The sequence below is a fragment of the Drosophila simulans genome, chromosome 2L (genome assembly GCF_016746395.2).
Source record: "Drosophila simulans strain w501 chromosome 2L, Prin_Dsim_3.1, whole genome shotgun sequence".
In the NCBI taxonomy this organism is placed as follows: domain Eukaryota; kingdom Metazoa; phylum Arthropoda; class Insecta; order Diptera; family Drosophilidae; genus Drosophila; species Drosophila simulans.
The window spans coordinates 6071059-6098879 of record NC_052520.2 but is presented as its reverse complement, the minus strand read 5'-3'; the positions used below and the strand labels follow the sequence as shown (position 1 = coordinate 6098879).

At 40.7% G+C, this 27821-nt stretch overlaps 3 protein-coding genes across 9 annotated transcripts; 1 reads left to right on the top strand and 2 right to left on the bottom strand.

Annotated features, from left to right (window-relative positions):
• Positions 1 to 100: 100 nt before the first annotated feature.
• Positions 101 to 24491, bottom strand: LOC27207153 (stathmin). Of its 7 annotated transcripts, none has more exons than XM_016182888.3 (7): positions 24329 to 24491; positions 23068 to 23172; positions 2813 to 2982; positions 2564 to 2749; positions 2345 to 2491; positions 1883 to 2038; positions 101 to 1758 (listed from the first exon to the last, which is right to left on the bottom strand). In XM_016182888.3, the coding sequence occupies exons 2-7, from the start codon at positions 23093 to 23095 to the stop codon at positions 1672 to 1674; spliced, it is 774 nt and encodes a 257-aa protein (XP_016023723.1). In that variant the 5' UTR covers positions 23096 to 23172; positions 24329 to 24491; the 3' UTR covers positions 101 to 1671. The 7 variants fall into 7 exon arrangements, with proteins under 7 accessions (XP_016023723.1, XP_016023725.1, XP_016023724.1 ...); XM_016182890.3 differs by lacking the exon at positions 24329 to 24491 and adding an exon at positions 23785 to 23955; XM_016182889.3 differs by lacking the exons at positions 23068 to 23172; positions 24329 to 24491 and adding exons at positions 11681 to 11764; positions 14576 to 15132.
• On the bottom strand, positions 4261 to 7665 carry LOC27208569. The gene is made up of 2 exons (XM_016184144.2): positions 6237 to 7665; positions 4261 to 6177 (listed from the first exon to the last, which is right to left on the bottom strand). Exon 2 carries the CDS (start codon positions 6043 to 6045, stop codon positions 4372 to 4374), a length of 1674 nt encoding a protein of 557 aa, XP_016023727.1. The 5' UTR covers positions 6046 to 6177; positions 6237 to 7665; the 3' UTR covers positions 4261 to 4371.
• A 787-nt stretch (positions 24492 to 25278) lies between the features above and the next one.
• LOC6731174 (prolactin regulatory element-binding protein) lies at positions 25279 to 27575 on the top strand. The gene is made up of 4 exons (XM_002078296.4): positions 25279 to 25729; positions 25794 to 26741; positions 26811 to 26973; positions 27027 to 27575. Exons 1-4 carry the CDS (start codon positions 25589 to 25591, stop codon positions 27110 to 27112), a joined length of 1338 nt encoding a protein of 445 aa, XP_002078332.1. The 5' UTR covers positions 25279 to 25588; the 3' UTR covers positions 27113 to 27575.
• The last annotated feature ends 246 nt before the right edge of the window (positions 27576 to 27821 follow it).

The window sequence follows — 27821 nt, the reverse complement described above, 5'->3', positions numbered from 1 at the left end:
AAATATAAAATATATTTTTCTCATATTGTCTATTTAAAGTCCGAAAACCCAACATACCAACAAAGAACAATGAAATTTAGAAGAAAACAGCATCCACCAATTATAAATATTGCATTTATTTGTTTAATGCACTTTTATTATACAATTGTTATAAGTATTTTGCTCGCATATGGTCAGTTATTTGTGGCTTATATGAACTTAAATTATGCGTGAACCTAGAAAGTGAGTTTTTTAAGCAATCGTTCAAAATTGGTAACCCTTTCCTCTCAATACTCAAAAATATTTCGGTTGATTATTGCATTGGATTAGACATTAATATATCATAAATTGAGTAAATATCAAAGCATTTTATGCTTTGCGTTTATATTTTGTTCGTTTTTCTTGAGTATGCTTGAAAGTTTTCGTGTCTGGGTAATTTGGTGTCCTGTGCGTGTAAATTGTTTTGCCAATGCACTTTTTATTAAGAGATTTATGTTATTGATATTCATTTGTAGAAGCCATAGGTTTACACGAGTACACATACATATATAACGATATAAGATTTAAATTTAAGCTAATCTTTAAAGCGCCCTTTGGTGCAAAATTAAAAATAACTCGCAGGTTTTTGGAAAAAATTTTCCTAAATATTCCATTTGGTTTGCCCTAAATACTTTTTTGTTTTATTTTAACCCCCACATTCACTCTCCTTAAACCCATTTCTAAAAATAACCCGACGTTAGACAAAATATGCATTTCCATATAATATTACACACATTAATGTATGCTTATACGTAGTTTCCTTCATTTATATTAATGTCTATATCAGCGTTTTTAGTGTTTGTGTTGTATGTAAATAAAAGAAAAATGCGTTTCGTGTGTTTTACATGGTATTTGATTTTATTGAATTGTATAAGCATTTCTTATGTATTTTTTCTGTTAGACATTTATTTTATAGATAGAAAATGCGAAACTTATAAGAACAAATTATTTGTTAGTGTAAAACTATATTCAGCATGTATATGTATCATGTTGTTGCAAGTTAGTAAATTAAAATTACGACTAAAGTATACATTAACTTAATTAAAAACATTTTCAAATTTTTACTCGCGAAAGCCATTCATAGATGCAAATACAGCGTGCTTATTATTTTGAGAATACCTCAGTCGATGCCACAGCAATTTAAAAAAAAACTTGAACATTTAAGACTAAGACTTTGAAAATAATGAATCCAAAACTAATATAACATTCTTGGAACTCAAGGTAAAACTTTAAACTTTCAACTGAAATCAACGTGAACTTTTAAAAGAATTTTAAATTTTAAATGACAGGCATGCAGCATTCAACTTGCATAGGCTTTTCTGCCTGGGCTTTTAAGTTTAAATGTAGATTTCCTTTACTAATTGTTTTTTGCCGTAAGCATTCCTTTTTTTTTCGCTTTATCGTAGCTTATTCGTGTTTCATTATAGAGCTCGTGAGAAAACTCGCTCAGCGGTATCTTGAGACTTTGCCCTTGCCCTTCGCTTCGTTTGCTTTCATAATACTTGGAAATTTTGAGAAATTGGTTTCAGTTTTAAGGGTTTTCTTGCTTAAATATGTGTTCGTGTATTATGCAGTGTTGCTGTTCTTTTTGTAGTCGCCTTGTAACCTTGTTTGCAGTGGGTGAGCACAGCTCTCGATGCAGGATCGCGCCACTTAGCCCGAGGAGGCAATGGCGCTCTGCTGACCATCCAAATCCTGGGCCTGGGCCTTGTTCTGGCGCACTAGCTCGGCGCGACGTTCCTGCAAAGAAAGGAAAGCAGTCAAGGATTAGTATTCGTTTGCGAACGGAGGTGTGCAACTACTGCCAAGTGCTACTCAAACAATAGGGCAAATGGTCGCTTTTAGTGGGGGAACAAACACGTACGAGTTTTTGAACTTTTTCAATTTTTTTTTGCAATTCCTTTTCGCGTTTCTGCTCGGCGGCGAACAATTTGTTCTCATAAATGCGCGCTTTCTCCTCGAGCTTTTGACATTCCAATTGATCGTTCTGCGATTTGATTTCGGCAATTTTGATTGTGTTCTAAATGAGAGGATATAAGAGAAATGAAAAACCAAAATTATATGAACGCATGATAACTTATTTATAGTTTGTACACTCAATGACTAACTAAATGTTAAAACGAGTCTACATATTTTGTAGTCCAGTCAAAATGATGTGTCATTTCTATTTTATATTCCAGCAATGAATGTAAGTTAATGTAACGTTAATAAAGTAATTGTTAAGATTTATGAATACTGCTAAGTAATAATTATATACATTTAATATCATGGTTTACCAAACTAGATTAAATGAAAACTTTTAGCCATGCAGTCTTCACACACTCACATGCTCCTTTAGGCGATCCAACATTTTCTTGATATTCTCATCGCGAAGAGACTGAGCAATCTTCAACTTTTCCTCGATTGCCTTCTGCTCGTTGGCCTTCTGCTGCTCAAGAGTCTCACGCGTCTTTTCGATATCCTGGGCATGGATCTTTCGTTGAACGGAAGAAAATGGTTGGTTAGTTGGGAATTTACTATGGGATGCAAGAGGTAGGTGGCCTACCTTTAGCTTCTCCTTCATGTCACTGATGATGGCCTCTCGCTTCTCCACATGCAGCTCCATTTTCGACTCCAGCTGCTCCTTGGTCTGAGTAATGAACTCATTGGTGATCTCATCCTTTTTGCGAGTCGCCTCCTCGACTTTAGCCAGCTTGGTGGAGATGTCAGCCATCTTCTTGGCTTCTAGAGACTGGGGAAACGCGCATTGCATTTTTTTTGTATTACAACTTCTTTAATTCTTTAATATACTTACAATGCGACGTTCTTCGGCCGCCTTAAGTTTCTGCTCAATCTCCTCGACGCTAACGTTCTTGCCGGGGGTGACCGGTCGTTTTGGAACGGCCACATTGGGTGCCGGCTCGGCCAGGATGACCTCATAGCTCAGTCCACCGCGGGACTTCTCCTGGCAGCGAATCTCTGTGGCTGTGGAGGAAAGAAAGCAAAGGGAGACTTAGAGTAATTCAATATTTTGCACTTGGGGTGCATCGAATAGTTGTGGTTAAGGGTGAACCTCGTGGTTCAACCCTCGACTTGGCTTTCCCCCCATCAAAACAACATGACGTCATTTTTACACTTCCACCCTTAAAAACTAAACTTAAATATTGTTCTTTTGGCCAATAAGTTATTACCAAATGCTAAGAACAATAGGAATTTAGTGTTGCAACAAAAAATAAACGCCTAAATATCGCACATTAAAATCAACATAGATGGCTGTCTTTTCAATCGATATTTTGACATTCTCAGGAAAATCCATCAAATGGGAGGCTGGACAACTAATGAAGTGGAAAATGATTTGTCAAAACAAAAATATGTATATGTATACTTTCCTTGAAGATGAACATGGGACAAGAGGGATAACGATAACTGAAGATGTTGCCACGGCAGCCGCCAGTGGACACCTTTTATATGTATCCATATCCACATGTTGACACATAATTTGCTATTATTATGGAGTGTCAATGGCGACACAAGCTTTCAGGCAATCACAATGTATAGATTATTTACCCAAAATGTGTTAGCATGGTTTAGCATGGTGTCATTCCTCACCAAATCTGTTCTCCATATCTTCCTGTCTCATCTTCTCCAGCATTACCGTCAACGCAGAAGCATCCGCGGGGTTCGAGTGCATCTCGGACAAGTGCAACTGCAGCTCCTTGGCGCTGAATCTCTTCTTACAAAAGATGCAGTTGTAGCTCTTCGAAGCATCGCCGTTTAGCAGCTCCTCGCCGCTGAAGAATTTGTCAAGAAAGGACTGATGGTAGATAACCTTAATGCGGTGGTCGTCCTTGTGCGTCTCACTGAACTGATTCCGACCCTCATCAAAACACTGGCCGCAGTACATGACCTCCGACCTGCACTCACTGCAACCGTACCGTCGGTCAAAGTCAGGGCGAATTTGACCGCAACCCTTACATTTCGTCGGTATGGCAGAGAAATTGGAACCCATTTGAAATGATATAATCAAATGACTGATCGAAGTTCAATTTAGCGTCGTTACTGGGTTTATTGAAAAATTTGTAAGGCTTTATTTATACTTTGTTCTCGGATGTCGGAGATATGGTTTGCAATAACAAGTTTGCCAAGTCTAGACCGAAATAAAATGGAAAACCGATGCCTACTAGCATCAGCTTTCACTGGCCAGAGAAATACCCGAAAAAAACTTCCTTTCACATTGAAAAACCTGAGAAATCATCCAGATTGTTTGGTCATATTTAACAAATGTTTATTTTAAAATACTACATGTGCATATGTAATTATGAAAATACCGAGGCTTATTTCCTACAAATGCTGGCTGGCTGCCTGGCTGCCCGCCTATTCGTCCTGGATGACCATTTCTATGAAGTCGGTGATTTGAGAAATGGCTGACTCAGAGAAGTCGGAATCCAAAGCTTCATCGCCCTCATCTTCGTTTTCTTCCTCGCCGCTTTCCTTGTACTCCTCCAATTCGACTAAATCATCGTCGTCTTCTTCGGCAAGCAAATCGCTGGCCATTTCTTCTGACTCATTACTATTACCACTTTCCAAATCATCCGATCCGGAATCAGCGTATGGAATATCGTCAAAAACTGCGAAATAAGCCGAGCTGTTGGGGGGGACTGGGACTTCAGTTGCCTTGCTATCGGCCGTTGGGTCGGTCTGATCCAATCCCATCCAAGTTTTGTACTCGGCGAGACCCTGGTAGAAGCTTTCCATTAATTCCTTGGTTTTAACAGGATACAGCAATAGTTTCCCATTTGGGTTTACACCGCTTAATGGCTCAACTGCGCCCGACATGAAATTCGCAGTCCAGGGCAGACCAATTGGCGGCTGGAACAGCTCTTCGTCTGCCAGCATCGAACAGAATATGGCCTCGGTAAAGGTAGCTTTGTGCAATTTGGTTTCCATCTTTTGGGCATTTCCCCTCACTAATTTCGAGCACAAAAAGCGCTTATCCTTGAGTGGGGAAATAATGACAGTTGACATCTTCTTGGTAGACTTTTCTCCTTGCGCACTCGTTTGGGTCGGGACCTTTTGACCAGAGCTGGAAGCCGCCTTTCCGCTGCCAGAAGACGAAGACACCGCCAATTTAGGGGGTAGCCCGATAGGCTCTCGGGCACGCCTAGCCGTCGGTCTGTGCACCATTGTGGTCGCCCGGTCAAACACAACGGGCATGGCATCACGCAAGCTCATAGCTAACGCATTAGCACCAGGAGCGATTGCCTCACCGCGGGTCAGGCGAGGTAATGCGAAGCCGCCCAGACGCTGACGACGATCGGCCATGCTAGCCACCACCTGATCTTCGACAACGCGTACAAAAGACTCAATCGTCTCCGTGTCCGGCGCTCTGGAACTTCTGTGCTGCATAAGCACAGTTTCAGTCTGCTGCAGTATCTCAAAGCAGCGTTCAGGAAAGTCGTCGGCAGTTGAATCCATATTGTCCAGCTGGACAACCAATAGGACCAAGTTGAAGGCGGCATTAAATAACTGCTCGGGCCGCGTGTTGCCACCGGCTACTGTTCGAAGGCTTGCTAAATTGCGAGCTCGATTCGAGCGCGTTTGGCTTAAGGGCTGCGGTACCGGTACTGGCACCGGTTGCTCCATTACGTTGTCCGCCATATGGAGGGCATTGACCAACGACATGTAGGCATTGTGGTCACGGTGGGTGCGATGCTCCTGCTGTAGGTGCCTGTACAAATTGGCGGTGGAAAGGCCGCGAACATCGCACAGGGCGCACTTGTAGCTTTGGGCCACTTTATGATCACCGCGGAACGGCTCGCCGCCGAAGTACAGCTCGTACTCGGCGAAGGCATAGTAAACACTCATCGGATGGTAATAGCAATGCTGGGGCGAATCCGGCAGACGGTTGTCATCGAAGCACTTGCCGCACAAGGTGTAGTCCGCACAGAACCGGCAGGTGTAGCGGCGGCCCAGGAAATCAGATATCTTGCAGTTCACGCAGCGGTGGCCAAAGTGGCGCTCCGGCGGAATGCGCATCTGCTGGGCCATGGTGCTTGAAGAGATTCTTGCAATGGAATTCGTGCACGGATGATATTGCGTACCAATTGAGCGCTGAGAATCGTCGTTGGCGAAGCAAAAACTCAAAAGTTTGCTGAATTTTGTTTATGATATTAGAGTAGCCTATTTGGAATTGGATTGTGAGCGGCCTCGCCAGTGTTTTATTAGATTCAACAACTTACTCTTTTCACAATAAACACAGACTTTCAGTTAAACACCTCCGGCAAGAAAAATGATTGGACTGAATTACTATTGAATATCGAATATGCAAAGTGACACGGAAAGCTAAACTCCAAAAGGCGCTGCCAACTCGATTCTATCGGCAATTGTGAAAATCCCGAAAAAATGGGAACACGTGCACGACAAGAAGTTTCTATGCCGGAGTATATTTACTTAAGAAGTACAATTAAGTAGCTATAAAAACAACATGTTTTTGCATAATTCGGTAGATTTATGATATCAGGAAATTGATATATAGATATATTCATATATATATTCGATGAGTTATTAAAGCACAGATATTTTGTTCACATCCTTTTATTTATGTTATTTATATACGACTTAAAACGTTCGCATTTGTATTAATTAATTAATTAATTTAGGCATTAATTTGCCTAAGATTTAAGATTCTTCCCCATTTTTTTAGAGAAAGTGAAGTGAGTAAAGGGTGTTGCAAAATTGGAACAACTTGAATAGAACATTCGCACTATTTGTTTATAGATTGCACTTGGTTTCTAGGAATGCATGTAGTAAACTTACTGAGTCATTACTGTTTGCGAAGTAATGCGTTTTATATGTTTCGCACTGCAGACGGTCATATTTTGATTATGAATTTCCGTTCCACTCTACGCAGGCATTCCCGCACTTTAGGTGAAACTAAAAGCTTTCATTAAAATAATAAGCATCATTATAATAATGAAAAGCAGCGTAAAATGCTTCCACATGTACCATGTTGGCCTCAATTACATTTTTGCAAATTACGCGAAATAGGTGGTGGTGCACCTGCGTGTATTTCGCATTTTATGTAGTTTACAGAAGGGTCTTAAAATTTAATCAAATGAAAAGAGCCGTTGACATTTGACGGCTTTAATTAAAAATGTAGACCCATTTCAATAGAAATTATGGCCTTCGGTTAAAGGGCTGGTTAAATAGAATTTCTATCCACTATGTGATATAAATTTATGATCCCTAGACAAAACATTTTGTTAACTTAAAGCTGTAGGATAAATAAAAGTTAATCTCACTGCAAATTAAATGCGTAGCTCTTGATGTTTTCAGTGTAATGGCGAAACGAAATAACACTTTAATAATTATGGCTCACGGTCGGAAAATGCCGAGCAATGAAAATGGAAAATGTGCTCAAAACTAAGAGGACGAAATTTTCACAGGCCCTTAAGAACTTTGTGTCGTCGCCTTTTCTTAATATCCCTAAAAGCATTTTAATTTGCATTTAATTAAATTGTTCGCATGAGTCAGCAGTATGGTTTGAAGAGTTTTCCCCCATTTTCCAATTTAGTCAAACCATTTAAAGTCAAGCAGTTTCTTATATATTTTCGTAGTCACACAGAAGTTTATGTTTCCATTGAGGCGAATGTGAAAGGTTGTAAATAAATGGAATTGTACTTACTATTCAAATGCAAATTAATGGCCACCATTGTAAAAGGCACAGGGATACACGAGTGGACAAATAGAATATTTTATAAAAAACTAATTTCTTCGTGTTTCTCTAAAAAAAGCTGTTGTCGCGCAGCTATTCGTTGGCCAACTGAAAGGAGTGACTAAAAGTGTGATGAAGCCGGCTACGGGCCACAAGCGACATAAAAATGTTGGCTACACTCGCACACACACACACACACACACACACACACACAGTTTGGGCCTGGCCTGCAGGATCTGCAGTTTTTTTTATTATTTGAATCGTGTAGCATAGTTTTCGGTCTGCAAAACCGAAAAACAAACGGCGGCTGTCGCTACCAACGATGCACACACATATTGCTGTTGCCACTTTCCGGCGACAGACGACTGCCAAGTGGAGCCCCTGCTCCTCCATTGGCCCCGCCCGCCGATGGAGCAGTCAATTGGAGGGGCCCCTAATTGCTTTCGGTTGCCAGCTGAGCACGACGATATCGCCAGGAGGACCGACCGACCAGCTGATGAGTCAGCCAAAGTAGAACTAAGATGGAAGCATGCGGTTTTCGCTGAAATTTTATTACAGTTTGAGTTTTGCTATTGCTTTTAGAGCACCAACTGTTCGAAACGTGTGTGTATATAATACCCCCCCAAACATTATGTTTTCATAAGAAGGAAGCAAATATTGACTATAAAATATACATAGAATATTTGAAATTACCGAAGCAATTCATTAAGCTGTCAAAAAGAATGTTGCGAAAACGCAAAGTATTTTCGACCACATCCATAAGAAACATTTTTTATAATAATTTTGAATAATACCATAAATTTATACTTTAAGGAACACATTAAATAAGGTTTTCAGAAAGTTTGTTATATTCCTTGAAAGAGTATAAATTGCAAGTTCGACAACGAGCTACAATGTTGCCCCTTGATTTTTCAGCTGTGGCACGTGACTTTTATTCAGACTCGCAGACTGACATTGATTGCCTCAAATGTCGCTACCATGACCAAAAGGCGAATTTTGTAGTCGAGTCTGAAAGAGACTGCAACTTGCCAAAGGCAAAGGAAAGACACAATTTAATCTTAAATATTTTCTAAAATGTTTTTAAGCTCCATTTTGATTGTTACGCTTTTAAAACCCATTCAATATTTCACACTATTCTATGTGGTGGCAGATCCTTTTTTTTGTGGCATTTACCGTGGTAAGCCGCTGCACGTGCTGCTTTATGTGGTTTTAGCCGAACCGTCTGTTCGCGATTCCCTGGGGTTTAAAGTATTGGCCAGGAACCGGCAAGACACGAAAAAAAGGCAACTACACCCACTTAAAAGTTTTCGCATTATGTAAAGAAACTTTTTCGCGAACTTATGTACCCTGTACATACTATGTCTACAACTTATATATTCGCCTTCTTCGCCAACTGAAAAAGACGCAGTGACGTGCTTATTTGTAAAAAATGAAGAAGAAAAAATAGCAGTAGGAAATAGTACGTCAGTCGGGCAACAACACATTTGTTGGCCACTGCAGTTTATCGCCTTGGAAATGCGGCTAAATGGCTATACAACTACCACCTTTCCCTCACCTGTATATATATGTACATATATATGTGAATTTCTATGGAAAAGGCTAATGCACTATTGATTTTCCGATAGTTTTCCCAGCGCTATGTACATTTTCCTCTATTTTTCGTGCTGTTTTTTCATTGGTTTTCTTCGCACTGACAGCGAGTATGAAGGATACTGTTGGTATGAGTGAAATGTTAGTTGCTCTGCAAGACCTCGCATTTTAATGTAAAATGGTTTCAAGTTGGTATTGCTGTTTAGCCAGATTTGTTAAGATCTATCGTCACTCGGATGGGTGATACTTTTTGATCAAAATCTAGAAAGACTCGCTACACTTATTCGTTTCATCTCAAATATGCCGATGTGTGTGTGTGGAAAAACAACGAGAGAGATGAAGGGCAATCCAAAAGAGGAAAAACTAAAGCATACTTATGTGCGCTTAATGAAGGAAACGACATAAAAGCCCCGTCTAAGTAGCCATTGTTCCCTCGAAAAAACGGGAAACAGGGGGAGTGAAAACTACTACAATACCGAGATGCACAAGAGTCGCTTAAAACAAGAGTAAATAGTGTTTGCATTGAAGGCATTTACTTGAGTCCGAACAATGAAAGCCTAATTTTCACGAAAGGCGTCGCCGGATTTAGAGATGATGGGGGAACTCGGCAGGGAAAATGCAAAATTACAGGTAATTATTGCGAGCAACTGTTGCTTTTAAAAAGTACTAAGAATTGAGAGCATTTATAAATAGAAGTAACTCGACTATCCGATACCCGTTACTGTGCTATAATTATTAGAAAAAATGAGATGTTAAGGAGTCATTGCGACTTCTGTAACATTATCTAGATCAAACTGCTACCTATCTATTTTTGTTAGCAAGTTTCACAATTAAAGTTCCCTTACGTTAACTTTCATCTTCAATGACAACACGATGCTGTGTGTCACAAATATGATTCCTTTATAACCATGACTCAGAACACGGGCATATATCCAATTTTTTCCACTAAGTCGCCCATATACGTGTCTCGTATAGTTCGGTTTTTATGAGCGTTTAAATTAGTTGGTCGCCATCGTAGTTTTTGCCATCGTGGTTGTGGCGGCTCAACCCCCGTGACGATGGCGATGGTGTATTGTTTGCCAAGATTGTTTTATGGCCGGTGGTCGTTTACTTTATTAGTCGCCAACATGCAGGTGTGGCAAGAGTCCTTCTGCCACGTCGGCTATGTGGATATACATTTGTACTAGTGTGTGCGTCGCTGTGTTGGATGGCCGGCGGTAATTAAAACTGAACTTACGGAACCAGATACCGAAAACGGTCGTCAATGTGGCGCCGCAATTCGAGGGTCCGCAGAACTTTCCATGACGAACTTCAATCTAATTAAATGCGGTCCTTTGATTGAAGGGATTCGAGTATCCCCTCGGTATTTGATTGATTTATACTAATCGATTTTTTAGTTAAGAATCGCTGAAAATGGAATTGCTAAGATGAATTCTAGAGGCTTGCATTTATCACACCAAAAAAAAGTAGTTTTTTGTTGCATTTTCATGAGGATAATGCCTACCATTCCGCATTTTAGTAAGGCATACAAGGCCTTTAACACAAATATCCATTTTGAGGGAGAAGACCACTGTTGACTCTTCTCGGGACAGCAATGAAAATATTTGCCAGCAACACATAGAATAGGCATAAATCCATGACAGCAGATGTCAAGCAAGTTTTGCCTCTTCTTTATGCGAATATTTTTGGTTCCCTTTGGGCATCCCGAACATTGGAATCATTGGAATGTGGCTAAAAGCACACAGATAGGTTTCATCATGAAAACACATCGAGAGGAAATAGTAACCAAGAAGACGGTTCTGTTCACTTTATGCTTATGCAATTCATAAATTGTGGAGCGTTGCAGTGGAATGTTTTAAGCGAATGCAGAAAACTGAACGAGATAACCATTTGTCCTCAATGCCCCACAGCTGCACCCTTTGCCACTTCACACGGATTTCCCATGTCGCCCATTTTGAGGTCAAATCTTCTCTCCAATCCCATGCAGCTCTCATTTCCCGCTGCTTTCCCCGCACCCCTCTACTAGAGACATTTGTGGATGTCATTTTCACTGCGTTTTACTATCAGCGCATGTCCCATTTTTACCCATTTTCCGCCTCTTGAATTATGCGGTTCGCTTTCTGAAATTGAGTTTTCATAAAAACCATATATGGTTTGCTTTTCCACATATGTATAATGTATATGCATTCACATATTTTTACTTCGACATTTTTTGCAGCAAGTGCACTTTATCTGCTTTATGCATTGTTGAACAATAAATTTAACGTAAGAACATAATTAAGAATTAAAGTGCTCAATCCAATCACATGGAAGTGCTTAAAATACATTTCAGTTTCAGTAAAATGTTTTATTTATATAAAATATTATTTGTATACTTACTAATAAATTTAACTTTCTTGCTGAGACGCGGCTGCTTGGAGCGAATCTTATTATTTTTCTTGATTGGCGCAGATCTTCTTGACACTATTCACATGTTCCAAAGACAAATGCCGCATTTTGGATTTAGAAAATATATTTGAACTTATTAAAATACAAATTACCTATTTAATAGTTTTCGGTAACCGTTTGACCCCATAATACTTCTGAAAAGAGCTTTCAAGCATAGTCGAATTTCCGACCTTAGAATTCTCGACATCTAAATAAACCAAAATGTTTTAAAAAGAGCTATTCAGAAACGTATTTTCGAAAAGCCAGCGACTTTCAGCAGCTTCACAATTCTGAAACGTGTGTCAAGTGAAAAACGAGCAGAATATGCGAATGTCAGTGTCATTGTTGAAGTGTTTGATTGCTGGCAAAGGGGTTGGATTGTCGTAATGGGAATGCAACCATGAATTATTTAACAGCAGCCCACGAGAATCCTGCCCAAGTGGGCGTGAATTTAATGGACGGAGGGGAGTGTCCTTTTCCGCATAGCAAACACAGTGTTGGGATCTTTGCTCACCCCAAAAATAAAATAGGCATTTGTAAATTTTAACAGACTAAAAGAAAAGTAAAGATCTTGCGCTCATTTGTTTAAGAAAAAAAAGAATTGCAGTGGTTGAGTTATTAATATTTAAGCAATTATCAATGAGTATCTGATAGTCCAGCTATTCGGATATGATTTACTTTTAAAGCTGTCGATACTCCAAAATAATGATCCAATTTATCTGGAATGCTACTGAGGAAAGAAGAAACTCGCCTAAATATGCAACTTCATTAATTTTTTCTCTTGGCGACATTTGCGAAACAGCTGAGACGGAAAGCATGGAAAACCAACTAAAGAAATGAAAATTAAGTAATGTTATGTATGCGTCTGTTACGTGAGCCGCATGCAAAGGACGAAGGCGGGAGGCGAAACAAAAGGACCTCAGGAGCCTCCTGCTTGAATAATATGGAAAAATGCGGCTGGTACGTGTCAGAGTTGAACATGTAGTGATAAGATATATGTATACCTCGTAAACCGAGTTAAAAAGTTGCTTTAAGCCTCGGGTAAAATACGGAAACAAAAAACTCAGTTGTATGAGCTGCTAAGAGAAACTAAAACGCAATGAAAGCAATCGAGTTAATGGAAGCCGCACTACTGTACGTGATTTAATTAACTAAAGTTAGTTAGAGATATAGACAAAGCAAAGTAGATAGATAGTATGCAACTAATTGGTCATTAAGTGTTTAGAGTTCTTTAAAAAGTAAAGTGATCAATTTGATGACCTATCAATATTATAGGCAAAACCTCAGAATGCTTTTAATGCTTCTAATTGTGATCAGGAATATGCATATATGCTTATTAAGCCTTAACTTGATTTTGCATCTGGTTCCCCCAAGGACATTTTGTTAATGAGATGCACATCCGAATTCCCTTGCCATGCAATGCACTTCAAAATTCATCATCCTGATGCTAGTCGCCATTCTCTCGAGAAGATTTGAATGTGTCTTAACCAAATTAATTTCCTAACCGGCCTCAAATTATGCAGATGACCCTTGGCTCTGCGTCTTTGTGTCGTGCCATATTGTTGAAACTGATTTATGCCCCAAAGGAAGAATCTGTGAAGCTGTTACCTTAAACTCAAAAGCCTTAAATGCTATTAATGCAGCTTCTGAACGCGATTGTAATTTATCTAATTGCTTGTCGGATTATTCAATTCTCTAATGAAGTTTGCCATAATGATGCATTGTGATGGATAAAAGTTTGGAAGGCAAAGACCGATGATGCTTCATTAATCAATCGTGTGATTTTGCTCACAATCTGGTAGTAATCAGTATATATTATAGATCTTTGGATATTCGTGAATGCCACAGCATTTAATATCAAATGAATCCAGCTCATAAAGTTAACATCTCAATCGTCGCGTTAACAATGACAGCCAGAAGTTATGCATTGTGGCAAATCACCTCAGAGGTCCTTCTCCATAAGGCGATGCCCCATTCCACCCATCGAAATAGGCAATTTCGCATGTCGTCAGACTTTGCTGCTCTATACACGGCCATTTTCATTGTTTTTTTTTTTTATATAAGAGCCGACCCGGCGCTGTCAATAAATCAATATACGCCGTCCTTTGTCGTCATTCCCTCGTGTTCGTTGGTCCGTGTGCATATTGCGCAATCACTTTGCTTAATGTGTGTGAGTGTTTGCCATTGTTTGCGGTGATTACTGCGATTTAATATCCCAATAGAATAAAAATAAATATAAACATGTATAAATCAGCACATAACCCGAACTAAGTGTGCAATCTAGACATTTAAATGCATTGAAATGAGCAGGCAGCAAAGTTCGGGGTGGCAATGTGTGTTGCCCAAATTAAAACCCAGCTCCAACCAAACCGACGGTGACTCACCGTTCGCCGGCTGAGTGGCGCCTCAAGCGATGTAGAAAAGGAAAAACTCCTTAAGGGGGTAACCCTTACCCCTTTCTTGGTATATATATATATATTATTTTTCGTTTCCGTGCCATTGTACCATTCTACGTCAAGATTCTACTGTTTTGTATATTATACAACTGATTATCAAAAGATCTCTGGCGTAATAGCAAATCCATGGCGAAATTAGTTCACAAATTAAAGAAAAGAATATATAAATAAGTATATCGATAAGTTAGTTCTAGAGGATATGTTCATAAAGGTCGAGTTTCTTTCTTTCAGTGTATCCACACTCGCTGACATGTAGATGCCTATTTTTAGGGGGCCTGGTCCATTGTGAGTTGAACGGACGGACTGCTGATGGATCAAGGGTAAGCTTTCAGATTGTTGGGTCAAACGGTTACCAGAGCTCCAATGCGCAATTCCCTCCGAGGATCCTTACCCGCTGGCAAAATTCCAGGTGCCCGGCACGTGTGGCAGAAGCACTGCATCACCGAGTCGCGTACTAATCCAATCAGCATCGTGGGATCTGATTTCTTTCACACAACTAAAGAACTGGTAGTGTAGATTGCTGGGATATGTGTGGTGGTCAATCTGCTTGTTGCCGGTGTATTTTATTTATTTTATATCGCGGACGGTTTATATCGCTTTTCTCGCCAGCCCAAAAAATCAATTTGTTGCACCGCGAATTGGATTCGATTTTTGTAATTTTTTTTGTTTGTATTGCAAGTGGGAGAGCAACCACTTGCTGCTGAGCTGAATTGAACTTGATTGATTCGATTAATGCGTATTGCAGCAGTGTAGCTGAAAAGTATGCTACAAAATTGTTGTATTTGATTGCGCGACGATGTGCCTTTTTGTTATTGTTATTGTTGCCACGGCCCTAAATCCTGTGAGTCCTGTGAAAACGAGAGAAGGTGGCGACGATTCGTAACGAGCACAGCGAAAGACAAAGACCAACTAAATTATGCCGAAGTTAATTTTTCAGCAGCAGGCGAGCGACTGACGACCACTTTTTGCTGGCGCCAGCGTGGCGTCGCAATCGGTTTCGGATTCGGAGTTCTGGCGTCGGCGTCGTCGGAAGGCAAGGACAGTGCACACACAAAAGGACACGGAACACAGGACACACCACCCTTGGGGGCACTGGCGGGGGTGTGGCAACAGCACACCCCCAAGTCACAAGCGCAAAGAGAGCAACGAGCGCCCAAGAGAGCAAGAGAGTGAAAAAGCTTCGAGTGTTTGTAGGGTTGCATTTTGAAATGCACTTGCCACTGCCAAATATGTCAACGAAACTTAAAATCTACATAGTAATTCTGTTTTTTGGGGGAAAAAATATATGATCGTCTGACTAAAAGACTTGGTTTTGAAATTCGAAATTTCGATAGCGTCGATTTCGAAATTCCAAGCCTGCGCAGTGTCGGAAATCGGAGGAGCGATTCGTACTGAGAGCCATCGATTGGGAGAGCGGAAGAGGGCGCGCTGAGCCGCATAAATGCATTCGGAAAACCGGCTGCTTTTTGTATACCGACCCATTGGAACCTTAACCCAAAGCAAACAAATATGCACCGCCACCAGCGGAACTATTAAACACACTTGATAATCTTACAAAATACTAGGAGCTTTGGAAAAAATATAATTATTGCTATAGATTATATTCAAGATTTTTTAAAAAATATTACTCAAATCAGAAAACAATTAAGAAATACGATTTTTCGAGTTTTTAACTCTACAAAATTCAAAAGACAAGTGTTGGAAAATATCAAAAATAATTAAAAGATCTTGAGTATTTTAAACTAAATCAATGATTGATCATTTAATTCACCCAAGGCTAAATTTTTTGGTGGTTCCTTAAAATACACTTCTCAACAAAATTCGAAAATCGGAATAATGTTAAATTCAATTAAGCGCAATACAAACGTCAAAAATGAGAGAGCGAAGAAATTTTGAGAATGCCGTCAGAGAAAAAGCGGTACGAGGATGTACGAACAGGAAAACTGTCTAGGAACAATAAATAAAACAGCGATGACTCAAAATGTAGGCAAATCCCCAAACTGGAGATGAGAAAAATTCGTAACTATGGGCAAAAACTAAAGATTAAGAACAACATTCATTTGTGGAGCTTATTTGCTTCTTAATTTTACACTTTTTCAAAATTTTCTTATTTATTGTATTTATATTGTATGTCAAACAAGTTAACAAAATATAGAATTTTTTGTGAGTTTAAACTTATCATAATTTATATTAATTTTTCTATTCTGTAATACTTCAATTTAAATGAATTTGTATTTTAAATTGAGGTCAACATTTTCTTTTATTTCCATAGCTGATTCCAGCGTCAGAAGCGGTCAGCCAGGACACGATGAGGCTGACAAGAACATTGAGCCGCAACTTAAATGGCAGAACGGCGCCAGCAGAACTCACCACGCTGCAAAAGACCGATGAATCACAATGTGGATCAAGGGAAGAGTGCACGAGGAAGAGCTCTGTCCGTGGATTTCCTTCTTGACATAACAAATATGGATTCTCTTAAATTTATATGTTTACCAATTCATGTTAATATATATTTATATAATGCGTGGGACATAACTTTAGCAATAAAAGGTATTATGAACAAGACCAAGCCATGTCCGTTCCTCCATCTCTTTGTCCGTCCGTATAAAGAGCGAACTTTTAGATTCAACAAACAGATTTAATTAATGATCCTATTAAATTCAATTTATATAATAAAATCATAATATATATTCACAGTGAAAATAATTTTGAATCACGACTTGATGGGGAACATGCTAATCTCTTCTATTTTTGTCCAAGTACACACACAATTTTTGTACAGATTCGCAGTCTGCTGACGACTTATTTTGTTATTGCCCCAATGCATGACTCACAGGGCCTCCCCCTCGTGCACTCCGTCCGTCCCCACCCACGTGGACACCCCTCCGTGCCTTCAGTACCCCAAAAAAGGCGCAACTAAAATGTTTGTAATAACAACTGTCGCCGTCGTCGCCAGCCTCGTCGTCGTTTTAGTAGTCTCGTCGTCGTGGGCTGTCGTTGCTGAATACTACTCTAAAGCTACAACCCCCGGCAGTAGTGCAAGTAGTGCCTCCACCAATCGATTTCCCCCCCTCCCCTCCTGTAGGCGACAGGTAGTGCAAAATGAACAGCTGAGCAGCAGCGGTTGAAGTTCAATTGCATGTTTGGGGCACATTATAGGTACAAGTCCCTCAGCTAACCATGCATGCAAGCACCATATAGTATATACTATATAGCATATGTATATCACAACCATTCAGCACTTAATATTTGATTCCAAACTTCGAGTCTTTTTTGGCTCCCCTACTCTGCCAGTTGCGCTTTATTTGCTTTTGCTCGAGAGGGCTTTCTTGTTTGATCAGGGCTTCATTAGTCACTGCGGGTGTTTATATCTTAAATACTTTTACGTTGCAAAGTTGTTTAAAAGTTGAGCTGAGTAATGAGTATCTGATAGTCGAGTTGCTCGATTAATCTCTTTCCATTCAGCAAACGAATCTATGAATCTGATATTATTATTATCTCATGATCTCTACATTTTTCTAAGTGTATTTTATGGATTCAAGTTCACAACGAGCGTCTGTTCCGGCTGTAACTGCAAACCCAAATTGCCGGTATCAGACAATGCAGCCAATGTATGCTTCTTGACATGCTTGTAGGGACGAGGAGCCGCAGCAAGGACGACGTTGTATGACACCATTGCAGTTTATCGGGGATATGAATCGCGGGTCATCACCTCGTAGCCGGCAACGGCACCACTTTTGCGTAAGGGGCAACACCAGCTGGGGCGTCCGATAATGAAGAGATCAAAAGGATAAAATATCTTGCGAAAGTTCGGTTCGCTTTAAGACGACAACTGCGGCATTGGCCGTTGGCATTTCCTTTTGTGTTTGTTGGGCGTTTTGTGGGCATGGGGCTCTATTGGTAATGGAGTAATTCGATATTGGGTGTGGCAGCCACTGCAAACTCTGTTTTTTCCCGTCGCCAGCTATTGATTTTCCCTTCTGCATCTCAAAAAACTTCTTGCTGCAAGTAGTCAGAACGCCACCCACATTGTTGATTTCACACTCTTCGGGTGCGATGCTATCAAAAGGATTCAATGGCTGCTGATTTTTTCAGGACGTCGTTGACAATCCCACACCCCCCATATAAAATGCCTAAGCCTGAATAAGTAGAACCGGAGTTGATGCAAGCAAAGAAAACCACTTGAGATCCAGACGACGGCAACGATTATAAACATTTCAAAGCTTTAATAATCGTGCGATGCCTGAAGTAAGTCACTTTAAGTCTAAGAAGTCGCGGAAATATTAAAATTTATAAAATAACTTGTTTAGACGTAACGATTATAAAACTGGTCTCAAAGCGACCACCATGATTTGTATCGATAAAGAAATAATATGATTCTACCATGCATATGTGGACATAAATTGGTCATTATACTAGAAAGTCCAATCTCTTGGGGCTGGCTTAAACAAGACCAAACGTTGTAGTCGACTAACATATATCCACTACTCTGTTTGTTAAATATCTATCTCTTATATTTTTGCATGTACGCAAGTTCGTCATATCTTTAAAAAGTTAATTTGTTAAGCAATTTTTGGTATGTTTCACCTTACACCTGCTAAGCGAAAACGTCTATCTGCCGCCGTTATCTTCGATTTTCCCATTTTTTTTTAATAATGTTAAAACGTTTTGTTGCCCACAATGACAAGCGCAACACTTGAAAATCAAACGTTTCCCCCTTTTGTATGTTCTGCCCTTTTTAATGCGCATAAAGGGCGCTCGTTGTGCAGAAGGATTTTGCAGGAGCAATACGCAGGGGATCAGGGTTCAGAGTCCAGAAGGGTTATCCTTTGTATGCCCCAACGTAAGCAGGTCGAATAAATTTGCTGGCGATTTAACAGGCGCAACAGCTTAACGTCGAAGAGGATGCTGAGCAAATCTAATTTTTGGGCACAAGCCACACTGCGTCAAATATGTTTTATGTCCTGCCGCGTTCCACGACTTTTCTCTTCTTTTTATATTTTTAATGCCCATCTTCCGTGGAAATTGCGAGGTGCAGCCCCATTTTAAACCGCCTCGGATATTGTTTAAAGTCAGTCTTGTATGTGCACATAACTTTTTATAGGTGGAAAGGGCAACAGAATTTATCCGCACACACCACTGCCTTTCTCTTTCCAAGTTCCAAGTTAGTGCGACGGATGCTGGAAAATTTCTGTTTATGTCACTGGAGAAATTTACGTGCTACCCATCAACGTCGACGCAGTCTGGCAATTGCAGTGTAGAGGGTGATGATATCTGTCCGTTTGTATCACCGTTGAGACCCCTGGAGCTTTAGCACATATGCCTACACATCGTTGATGAATTTGGGGCTTCAGAAACATGATCAAAATATCATCCTATTGGCAAAAGTTTATATGCACTTCGAAGGATGTTAGGAATAGTTGATGTTGATCTGAATTCGCATTAAATATTATTCGAATTACTTTTTCTAGTTTTCTTGAGCCGCTGAACTTGTGTGGAATTTTTTATGGGGGATGTTTGCTTGTGTTCTTAGGGGTTGAATCACCTGTAAGTGTGTAGTGTTCCACCAACAGAAGCCCCAAAAACGACAGGAAGCAGCTCACTAAAACACTGACTTGCTGTTTCCATGTTATCACAATACAAATTATACACTAGTCGACATAAAAGTGTTTACTTGTGGAGTTTTGCTTAGAGTTAAGTCTGGTGATAAATGTGACTAGTCAAAATTTAGCTTTTGAGTAGTTATATTAAGCTATTTATCTCAAAAACCAAAAGGAAAGAAAGAAAAGAATCAAGACAAATCAGGCGCCTTGCCTGGTTTCTCCTAGTGCAGAATCTATTCGCATTTAAATTGCGAATGGGCAGCAGTGAGAACTCAACCACCAGTTCCCCAACGTAATGACCACCATATGCCCAACCTATCCTCCAAGCAATTCCCTTCGCACACGTGACGCTTTACGCGGAGTTCGTCCTGCACCGTGCGTGATGCACACACATCATTATTAATACATTTGCACACGTAAGTTAAGGAGCGAGCGGAAAAGGATAAAAGAAAGTGAGTTGAGGGGGTGCTCAATTCAGCTTCAATTCAGCTTCAATTCACCTTCAACCCCAAATGGCAGTCGGCTCCTGTCGCTTTCCCCTATGCCACTTGTAGCATGGCCTTTTGAACTTTCGGAGTGGGTAGGAAATGAATTGCAGAGACGAAAATCGAGTTCACAAATTAAATTCAATGCCCCATGGGTCTTCCTGGACCAAATGCTAGTCTCTATAGACGGAACGGTGCTCGGTGGAATAAAATTGAGTTTGTGCAGCGGGAGAAGAAAGAGACATTTTCAACGCTACTTGATTGGCATAAACAGTGGAGTCGATCTAGCCAATTAAGTATTTACACCCCTTATTAACGACCTATTTACGGGCAATATTCAACATTTAAGGTAGTTAAGCTTTTCAGTTCCTCCAATAAAATGTATTTTTAAAAGTTAAGGCCTTTTCCCGCTTTAAGAAACAGTATCATCTTCTGCAGGTTGCTCCTGTTCAGTCTAGACGTTGTCTGCTGGGCATTAAAACGTATATAAAGGTGTTTGGTGGCCGAGTAATTGCGAAAGGATTTTAAAGGTTGCCGTAAGTGCACGCTTCTCAATTTTATGTTATACGCATTTTTATGGCTGCAGGAGGCTGGACACGCGTACATTGTTGAAATGAATACCTAAATGGGTTCTCAAAAGTCTTTAAAAACAAAAAACGAAAATAAAATTCCCTTGGATCTGCGCTACAAACTTCATACCAAAATTTCTAATAAACTTTGGAGGGGTACGTGCCTCATTTTTTTTTACATTAACAACTTACTAAACTCCATCCATCTGAACTTCTGTGCTTTCAGCTGTCATTTGCATCACTTAAACAACAATTACGTGGCCTTAGGACATCTCCTTGAAGTGGAGGACCAAGCAATAAACGAGGCCTTCTGGTGACAACCGAGAAAGTTCCAACCCCCCAAAATCGCAGACACAGACTCCGCCGTCATATGAATAAGTAATGCCAGAATTGGTAAGCGAAATCGGTGGAAAAAAATAGCCTTAAGGCACAGCCAGCCTCATCGCCTGCCATTTTCGGACTTGGACTTTGAAATTTCAGAAAAATATGATTTCCCGAGGAGGAGGAGGAAACTTAACATGGCAAAATCCTGATCCACGCTTGCGGTACAGACATGCAGCAGACACATGACCGGAGCCTTGGGACAGAACTGCGGCCGGAGTGGTTCCTTGTCCTGGATGCGCCGCATTGTTGCCGCATTTCACTGGCGGAACCGCCACTCAACTTCCGGTTCAATAAACTTTTGCGAAAAGTGTTCGCGCACATAGTATGCCTCCTCTCTGCCTTTTTTCGCTGTCGGGGGGACAGGACAGCTCCCTTCTCGTCCTTCCAACGAAATTGTATATAATGATAACGATTTTCCCCCTACTGCACCCTTCTTTTGTGTGAGTGTGGCAACAACTGACATTTATTAACGGCCTTTATGTAGGTCTTCGGCGTTAGCGTTGCACTGCGAGTTGCAGGCAAAGTTCGCTGCCACGATTTGCTGCATTATTAACCTTTTCCGGAGTAAATCGCTCGCTATTGCGCAAGGACTACGAAGTTGTGTGGCTAACCGTGCATTTGCTGCGTAATCGTTTTATGTGTTAGTTGCAATTAGAAATGGTTTTCCTAAATGCTCCTATTTACGCTAACCAATGCCACTTGAAGGTATTTATTGGTTTTTGAATCATACGCTGCCACAACCTGTCCATATATTTGACTTCACTCTATGCTTGTCAATCAAAAATTAATGCAATTTGATGGAAATAACAAACCAATGAGCAGCACAAGCCACAAAGCAAAGTCAAAATATTCCGTCTGCGAAACTCGGTCAACAGCGATAAATCAGTTATGAATTTATTGGCAAATGTCGCAAAGTCAAAGGAGCAAGTGCCACAACTCTTGGCCAAACAAGGGGATTGCCGTTGGTAATTACAATGCCATAATACACAAATGCCACCGCTAAATATGCGGTTAATGATTCCGGGGTCCGTTTCCGCCAAAGCCGTCATCATCATCAGAATTTAGGATGGGTAGAACGATAAACGCAAGCGTATGGATTTTATTATGGATTAGGCAAATGACTTCAGCTTAAAGAGCTCTGACAATGATTTAAAACAAAATATGTGTACAAACAATTAAGCTTAATGATATATCTTTAAAGAACGACCTCTTTGAGAACCCAGAAACTGATGTTATTGACCCGTTCGCAAGAACCGAAACATAAAATATTAACAAAACTTAATTAGTTACTCTTCTAAATGTACTTTAACAAAATAATATTGGCTTCAAGTAAATGACTCCTTGGGAAAGTCCACAAAGTTTTCAACCCGAAATACAAATGCAGTGAAGGAACGTGCAAACATGGTGTGCGAGTTGTAGACCCTCTTCTACTTTCCCACTTGTTCAAATCATTATGTATTCCTGTCATGTGCCTCCGGAACATGTCATAGTCTCAGCAGTCTCCCCGGCTGAAAACTCACTAACAACTTGGGTTTCTGTATTTTGCAACGATATTTGCTATTTGAACTAAATAAGACAAAATGAGACGGTTGTGAAAATCTAACGGAAAAATCAATACCGGCTTCCTGTACTGAATATAATAAGTTTCGAATCAGTTGAGTAAGAATATAATAAATAACATGTAACGAAAGAATAGGTTTTTTTATATAAATAAATTGAACTTATTTCAAATACAATAAATGGTATATGCAACAGCGTTTAAATCCATAATAAGTACATTTAAACAATACTGCTGACCAAAACAAAATAAAATATAATCCTTTACAGATAAATAAAACTTACCTTCAGTATCAACAGTGTTGTTCACCATTTTAAAATTTTTATATTTCGTTCGCGAAAGAAATTAAAAATGTTACAGAAAATAGATGGGGTTTCACAACTAAGGCTCTGCAAAAAACAAACAAAAAATTAAAACCATATATACAAATAAATAATTCAAGGCTCAAGAAAAACGAAATATGTATGTAAAACGAAATGGTAAAACGAAATATGTATGTATGCATGTGTATGTACATACATATTGCGGCCATATTTAAATGATCAAAATAATACATTTTAAATGATCAAATCAAAAATGATCATTGAAACTACACACATACATAAATATGTATGTATGTATTTCATGTCGCCGCAACTAAATCGTTAAATACATAAATACTTAAGTACATTGAGGTGAGTATAGATATGCATATTAAAGAAATTTAGATAGTCGCCGACAGCACTTTCAACTCCGTTAGGGCATTCAAATTACATTGAAGTACATACTCATATGTATGTATGTACCATATGTACAATTTACCACCACACAAAGTTCATATAATGCGTACATACACACTGATCTGCACTTTGTTACGGGAAAAAAGAAGAGGTACAAAGCGCGAGGGAAAAGCAACAAAAGAGCTCTGCGCAAGTTGCTGTTGGTGCAATTGCGCAGTGGCGAAAAAAGGGATCTTGCACTGGATCAAACCAGATTGCACTCGAGGTTCAGAGGCCACTCACCTATTGATTGCTTTCCAATGAAATAAGTTAGCACACGCACAGTTAATAATAGTATTCAAATAACGAAGACACTGGACACTTTTGAATTGTTAACAGTTAAAATACGTTGAGAGAACTTCAGCAGTTGCTTTTTACAGTTGTGATCGCGTCGGCGAAAATTAAGCGAATGAGCAAGGAAGAAACAGAAAGCAAAGAAGAAAACGAAAGCAGCGACGCGGCGTCGCGGTCGATGAGCACCAGCTGGGCTTTGTTGTTGTTGCTGGCCTGGAAGCTGTGCGAGTGGAAAAGAGATAGCGCCAGTGCGTCTTCTGTTTGTTTTCTTTTGTCGGTTACAATTCAAATGACAATTTTGAATTTATTATTTGGATCGCAAAAATAAGGCCCTAAACTTTTCAAAATAATTACCAATGCATATTGTGACACTTCAAAAGAAGTACAAGCACAACGAACTTGGTCGAGTCTTCCTTTTTGTAGCTTTTGTACATATGTAAATAATACCTTTACATCTGATGATTTATTTAATAATTATAAATAAAATACGTACATTTTCCTTCCTCTGGAATCAGGTTAACAATATTGACAAATCACTTTAACCACCTTGACTTCGATAAAAGTGAAATTTGATCAAAGTGCCGGAAAAACTTGTTCACGCACTTTGAAAATAATTATAACAAAACTAGTTCAGGTGCGTAGACAGTAGACAGTTTTCACTTTAACGCCCATTTAAATTTAAATACAGCCTATGGTAAAATTGATGAGAAATTTTATTGAAATCTGATAAAGTTAGCAAAGCAGAGGTGACAAAAGTAAGAGAAAATAGCAATAAGAAACGCCTAATAAAGAATTTTAGATGCTGCAGATTTGAACAATAACTCGTTCAACACGTTTCACACCTTTGTCTGATGTATGTACATACATACATACATAACTCCCACGTAAAGGAGTGTATAAATATGACTTCGGGGTCCCCTTTGTGCCGCCCACCAGCGATTGAAGGTCATTTTCTCACAACAAAGAATCAGGAAGACCACTGCTGAGCTCCACCGCATTAATGACAATCCTGAAATATTATAATATCTTATACCACTTGGAAAAAAAATGATTTTTTCAAGTTGTGGCAGTGGGTAAAATTGTTTATTTTTTATTTTAAAGCCCGCAAAGGTTGGTGGTACATTGTACAGTGTATTTGGTATATAGTACTTCTAGGTACAAGGTAAAGAGTACCAGCAAGGTAGACAGCGTACCGGGTACAATGTCAAAATATATATAAAAAATAAAATGTCAAAATTATCAATATACTTGAATTCATTTGTGGAAAAGAATGGTTGACAATTATTCACTTAAAAACATTAAACTTAATGCGATGATTTTTAAAGTTATCTATCGATTAGAGAACAGCTGTAAATATTTTTATATTTCCAGCTGTTAACATTGGAGCCCATCAGCTGTTTGCTCACGTCACCAGTCTGGCAGCCCTGTTCATCAGCTGAAGACAACTGACTGCTATGACACCAATCACCATCTGCCTATCGATGTATCGATAGCTCGCCCTGCCACCGCTATTCAGTGTACGTGGATTTTTAAGACAACTTTCTCAGTCCAAAACACAATAAGAATACAGTTCCCATGATTAGCGTCCACTGAATCGACCCACAGTTCCCAGTCAGTTAACAGCCGGAGTGTGCCAGCGGTAGACCCAAATAGATGTGCCTGCCCCGCGGCCAGAGCTGATAAACTCGAGTCAATCACTCAGCCCCAATCCCCCCGCCCCCAGCGTCCGGTCGATTGTGATATATTATTGATAATGGCCCCCACCCGCCGTCCCAGCGACGGCCTGCTGGCCCGCGTGAACTTCCCGCTGTACGCCGTGGACATGCTGACCAGCCGACACATTCTGGTGGCCGGAGGCGGTGGCTCCAGCAAGACGGGAGTGGCGAACGGCTTTGTATGAACTCACCTCGCTCTGCCCCATTTTTGTGATGTTTCTAATCGACGATTGATCTTTCCAGGAGATCTACGAGCTGTACCACAACGGCAGCCACTTCTGCGCGGAGGAGGTGTTGCGCCATGAGACCGGCGCCAATGTAGTGATGAACTTCGCGGTGCGCAACGGCGGCCGTAGGGGCTATCTGTGCGCCGGCCAGGAGGCGCACTGCCAGATGTACTACGTCCAGCCGCGCGTTCAATCTGAAGAGGATGGGAATGGAAATGGAGTGGGCGTCGGAGACGGCAAGCCTGCTCCGGAGGAACGGCCGCACGAGAACGGCAACGTGCGCCAGCGAAACGCACACTCGGGCGTGGAGCCAGTGGCCAACGGGCATAAGCCACCCCAGTCCACCGCCGACATATTGCGGCAGTTTCGGCGACTGCACTTCGACATCCAGGCGGCGGATGTGATCCAGACGGACTTCCTCAAGGGCGCCGAGCCCCTGCAGCGCGTGGTGCGCATCAGCGGTAATGGCCGGCTGATGGCCACTGGCGGCACGGACGGCAAGCTGCGCGTCTGGTCGTTTCCACAGATGACGCTGGCCGCCGAGCTGGCGGCACACAGCAAGGAGATCGATGACCTGGACTTCAGTCCCGACAGCAAGCTTATTGCCAGCATCTCCAAGGATGCACAGGGCTTGGTGTGGGACCTGGCCAGCGGCCAGCTGCAACACAAACTGCAGTGGAAAACGCCCGAGGGGGCCAAGTACCTGTTCAAACGGTGCCGCTACGGAACCGTGGAGGCGCAAAAGGATAACTACCGCCTCTTTACCATTGCCAATCCGCTGGGCAAGGTGGGAAAGCAGCGTGGCTTCCTGCAGCACTGGGACTGTGCCAGCGGGCAACTGCGCCAGGCTGTGGCCATTGACGAAAGCCTCTCGTCACTGGCAGTGCGGGACGACGGTCGGTTTGTGGCCGTCGGCACGATGTTCTCGGGCAGCGTATCCATGTACATTGCATTCAGTCTGCAGGTGAGTAGAGGCAACTAATCAAAGTGTATGTTAATGTCTTAACCCCACTTCTTTGCTTACGTTTTGCAGCGCGTGCTCCACATTCCCCATGCACACTCCATGTTCGTAACTGGCCTCCAGTTCCTGCCCATTACCAACGAGGAGGGACCGCCCATCTCCAGCGACACGGAGGCAGCCGTTCTGTCCATTTCGGTGGACAACAAAGTCTGCATCCACAGTCTGCCCCAAAGACGTAAGCAATAAGCGTGCAAAATTGGAAAATATCTCACTGCAAACCTCTTTTAGGTACAATCCCCGCCTGGATTGCCATCGTCTTTCTGATCGTCATGATTTTCGCCGTGTTCGTGCTGTGCTCCTACATTGGCATCTGATGCTCAATGGCCAGAAGGGAGTTAATCGATTTGCATTATTAGTTTGTAAACAGGGTTTAGTTTTCTGCAATAAGCCACAACTCCCCCCAGCACTCCCAGCGTCGTCCCACCCCTCCCATCATGTTAATTAGTTTAAGTGCATAGTTTGTGCCGGCTGCCTTATCTCTTATACTAATTGCAATGTTTGCTTAGTTGTATCATAATTTGCTTATCTCTCTAGCCCCCGCAAACGAAGCCTTGCTCGTTTGGCAGCTCTGCCCGTTGTACATGATTTTTAAAATTTAATTAATATTTCATTTATACAAAGGCAAACAGGAAAACCGACTGCGACTAGTTGAAGCAGTCGAATGAATTGTAAAACCATTTTTATAATCAAAATGTTAGCTAATCGAACTGTGGTGGGTTTAGCACACCATTCGTATAGTCACAAGTGAATGATATATAAATGCATTCAGTAATGAAATTACGAAGTTTTATTCGCTTTCAATTAAGTGGCACAAAACAGGGTAAAATATTTCAAAGAGGGTTAATTGATAACTTGTCGTGAATCCTGATGACCTATTAACCTCCAGAATGGATGCCATCTACATTTGCATGATCAATTTGAATCAAGTTACTTCAACTGATATTTCCATAACGAAACAGGTAAGCTCTTAATTTAATGTAAAACATATATTTAAAACGCCCAATAAAATACACATACACCGAA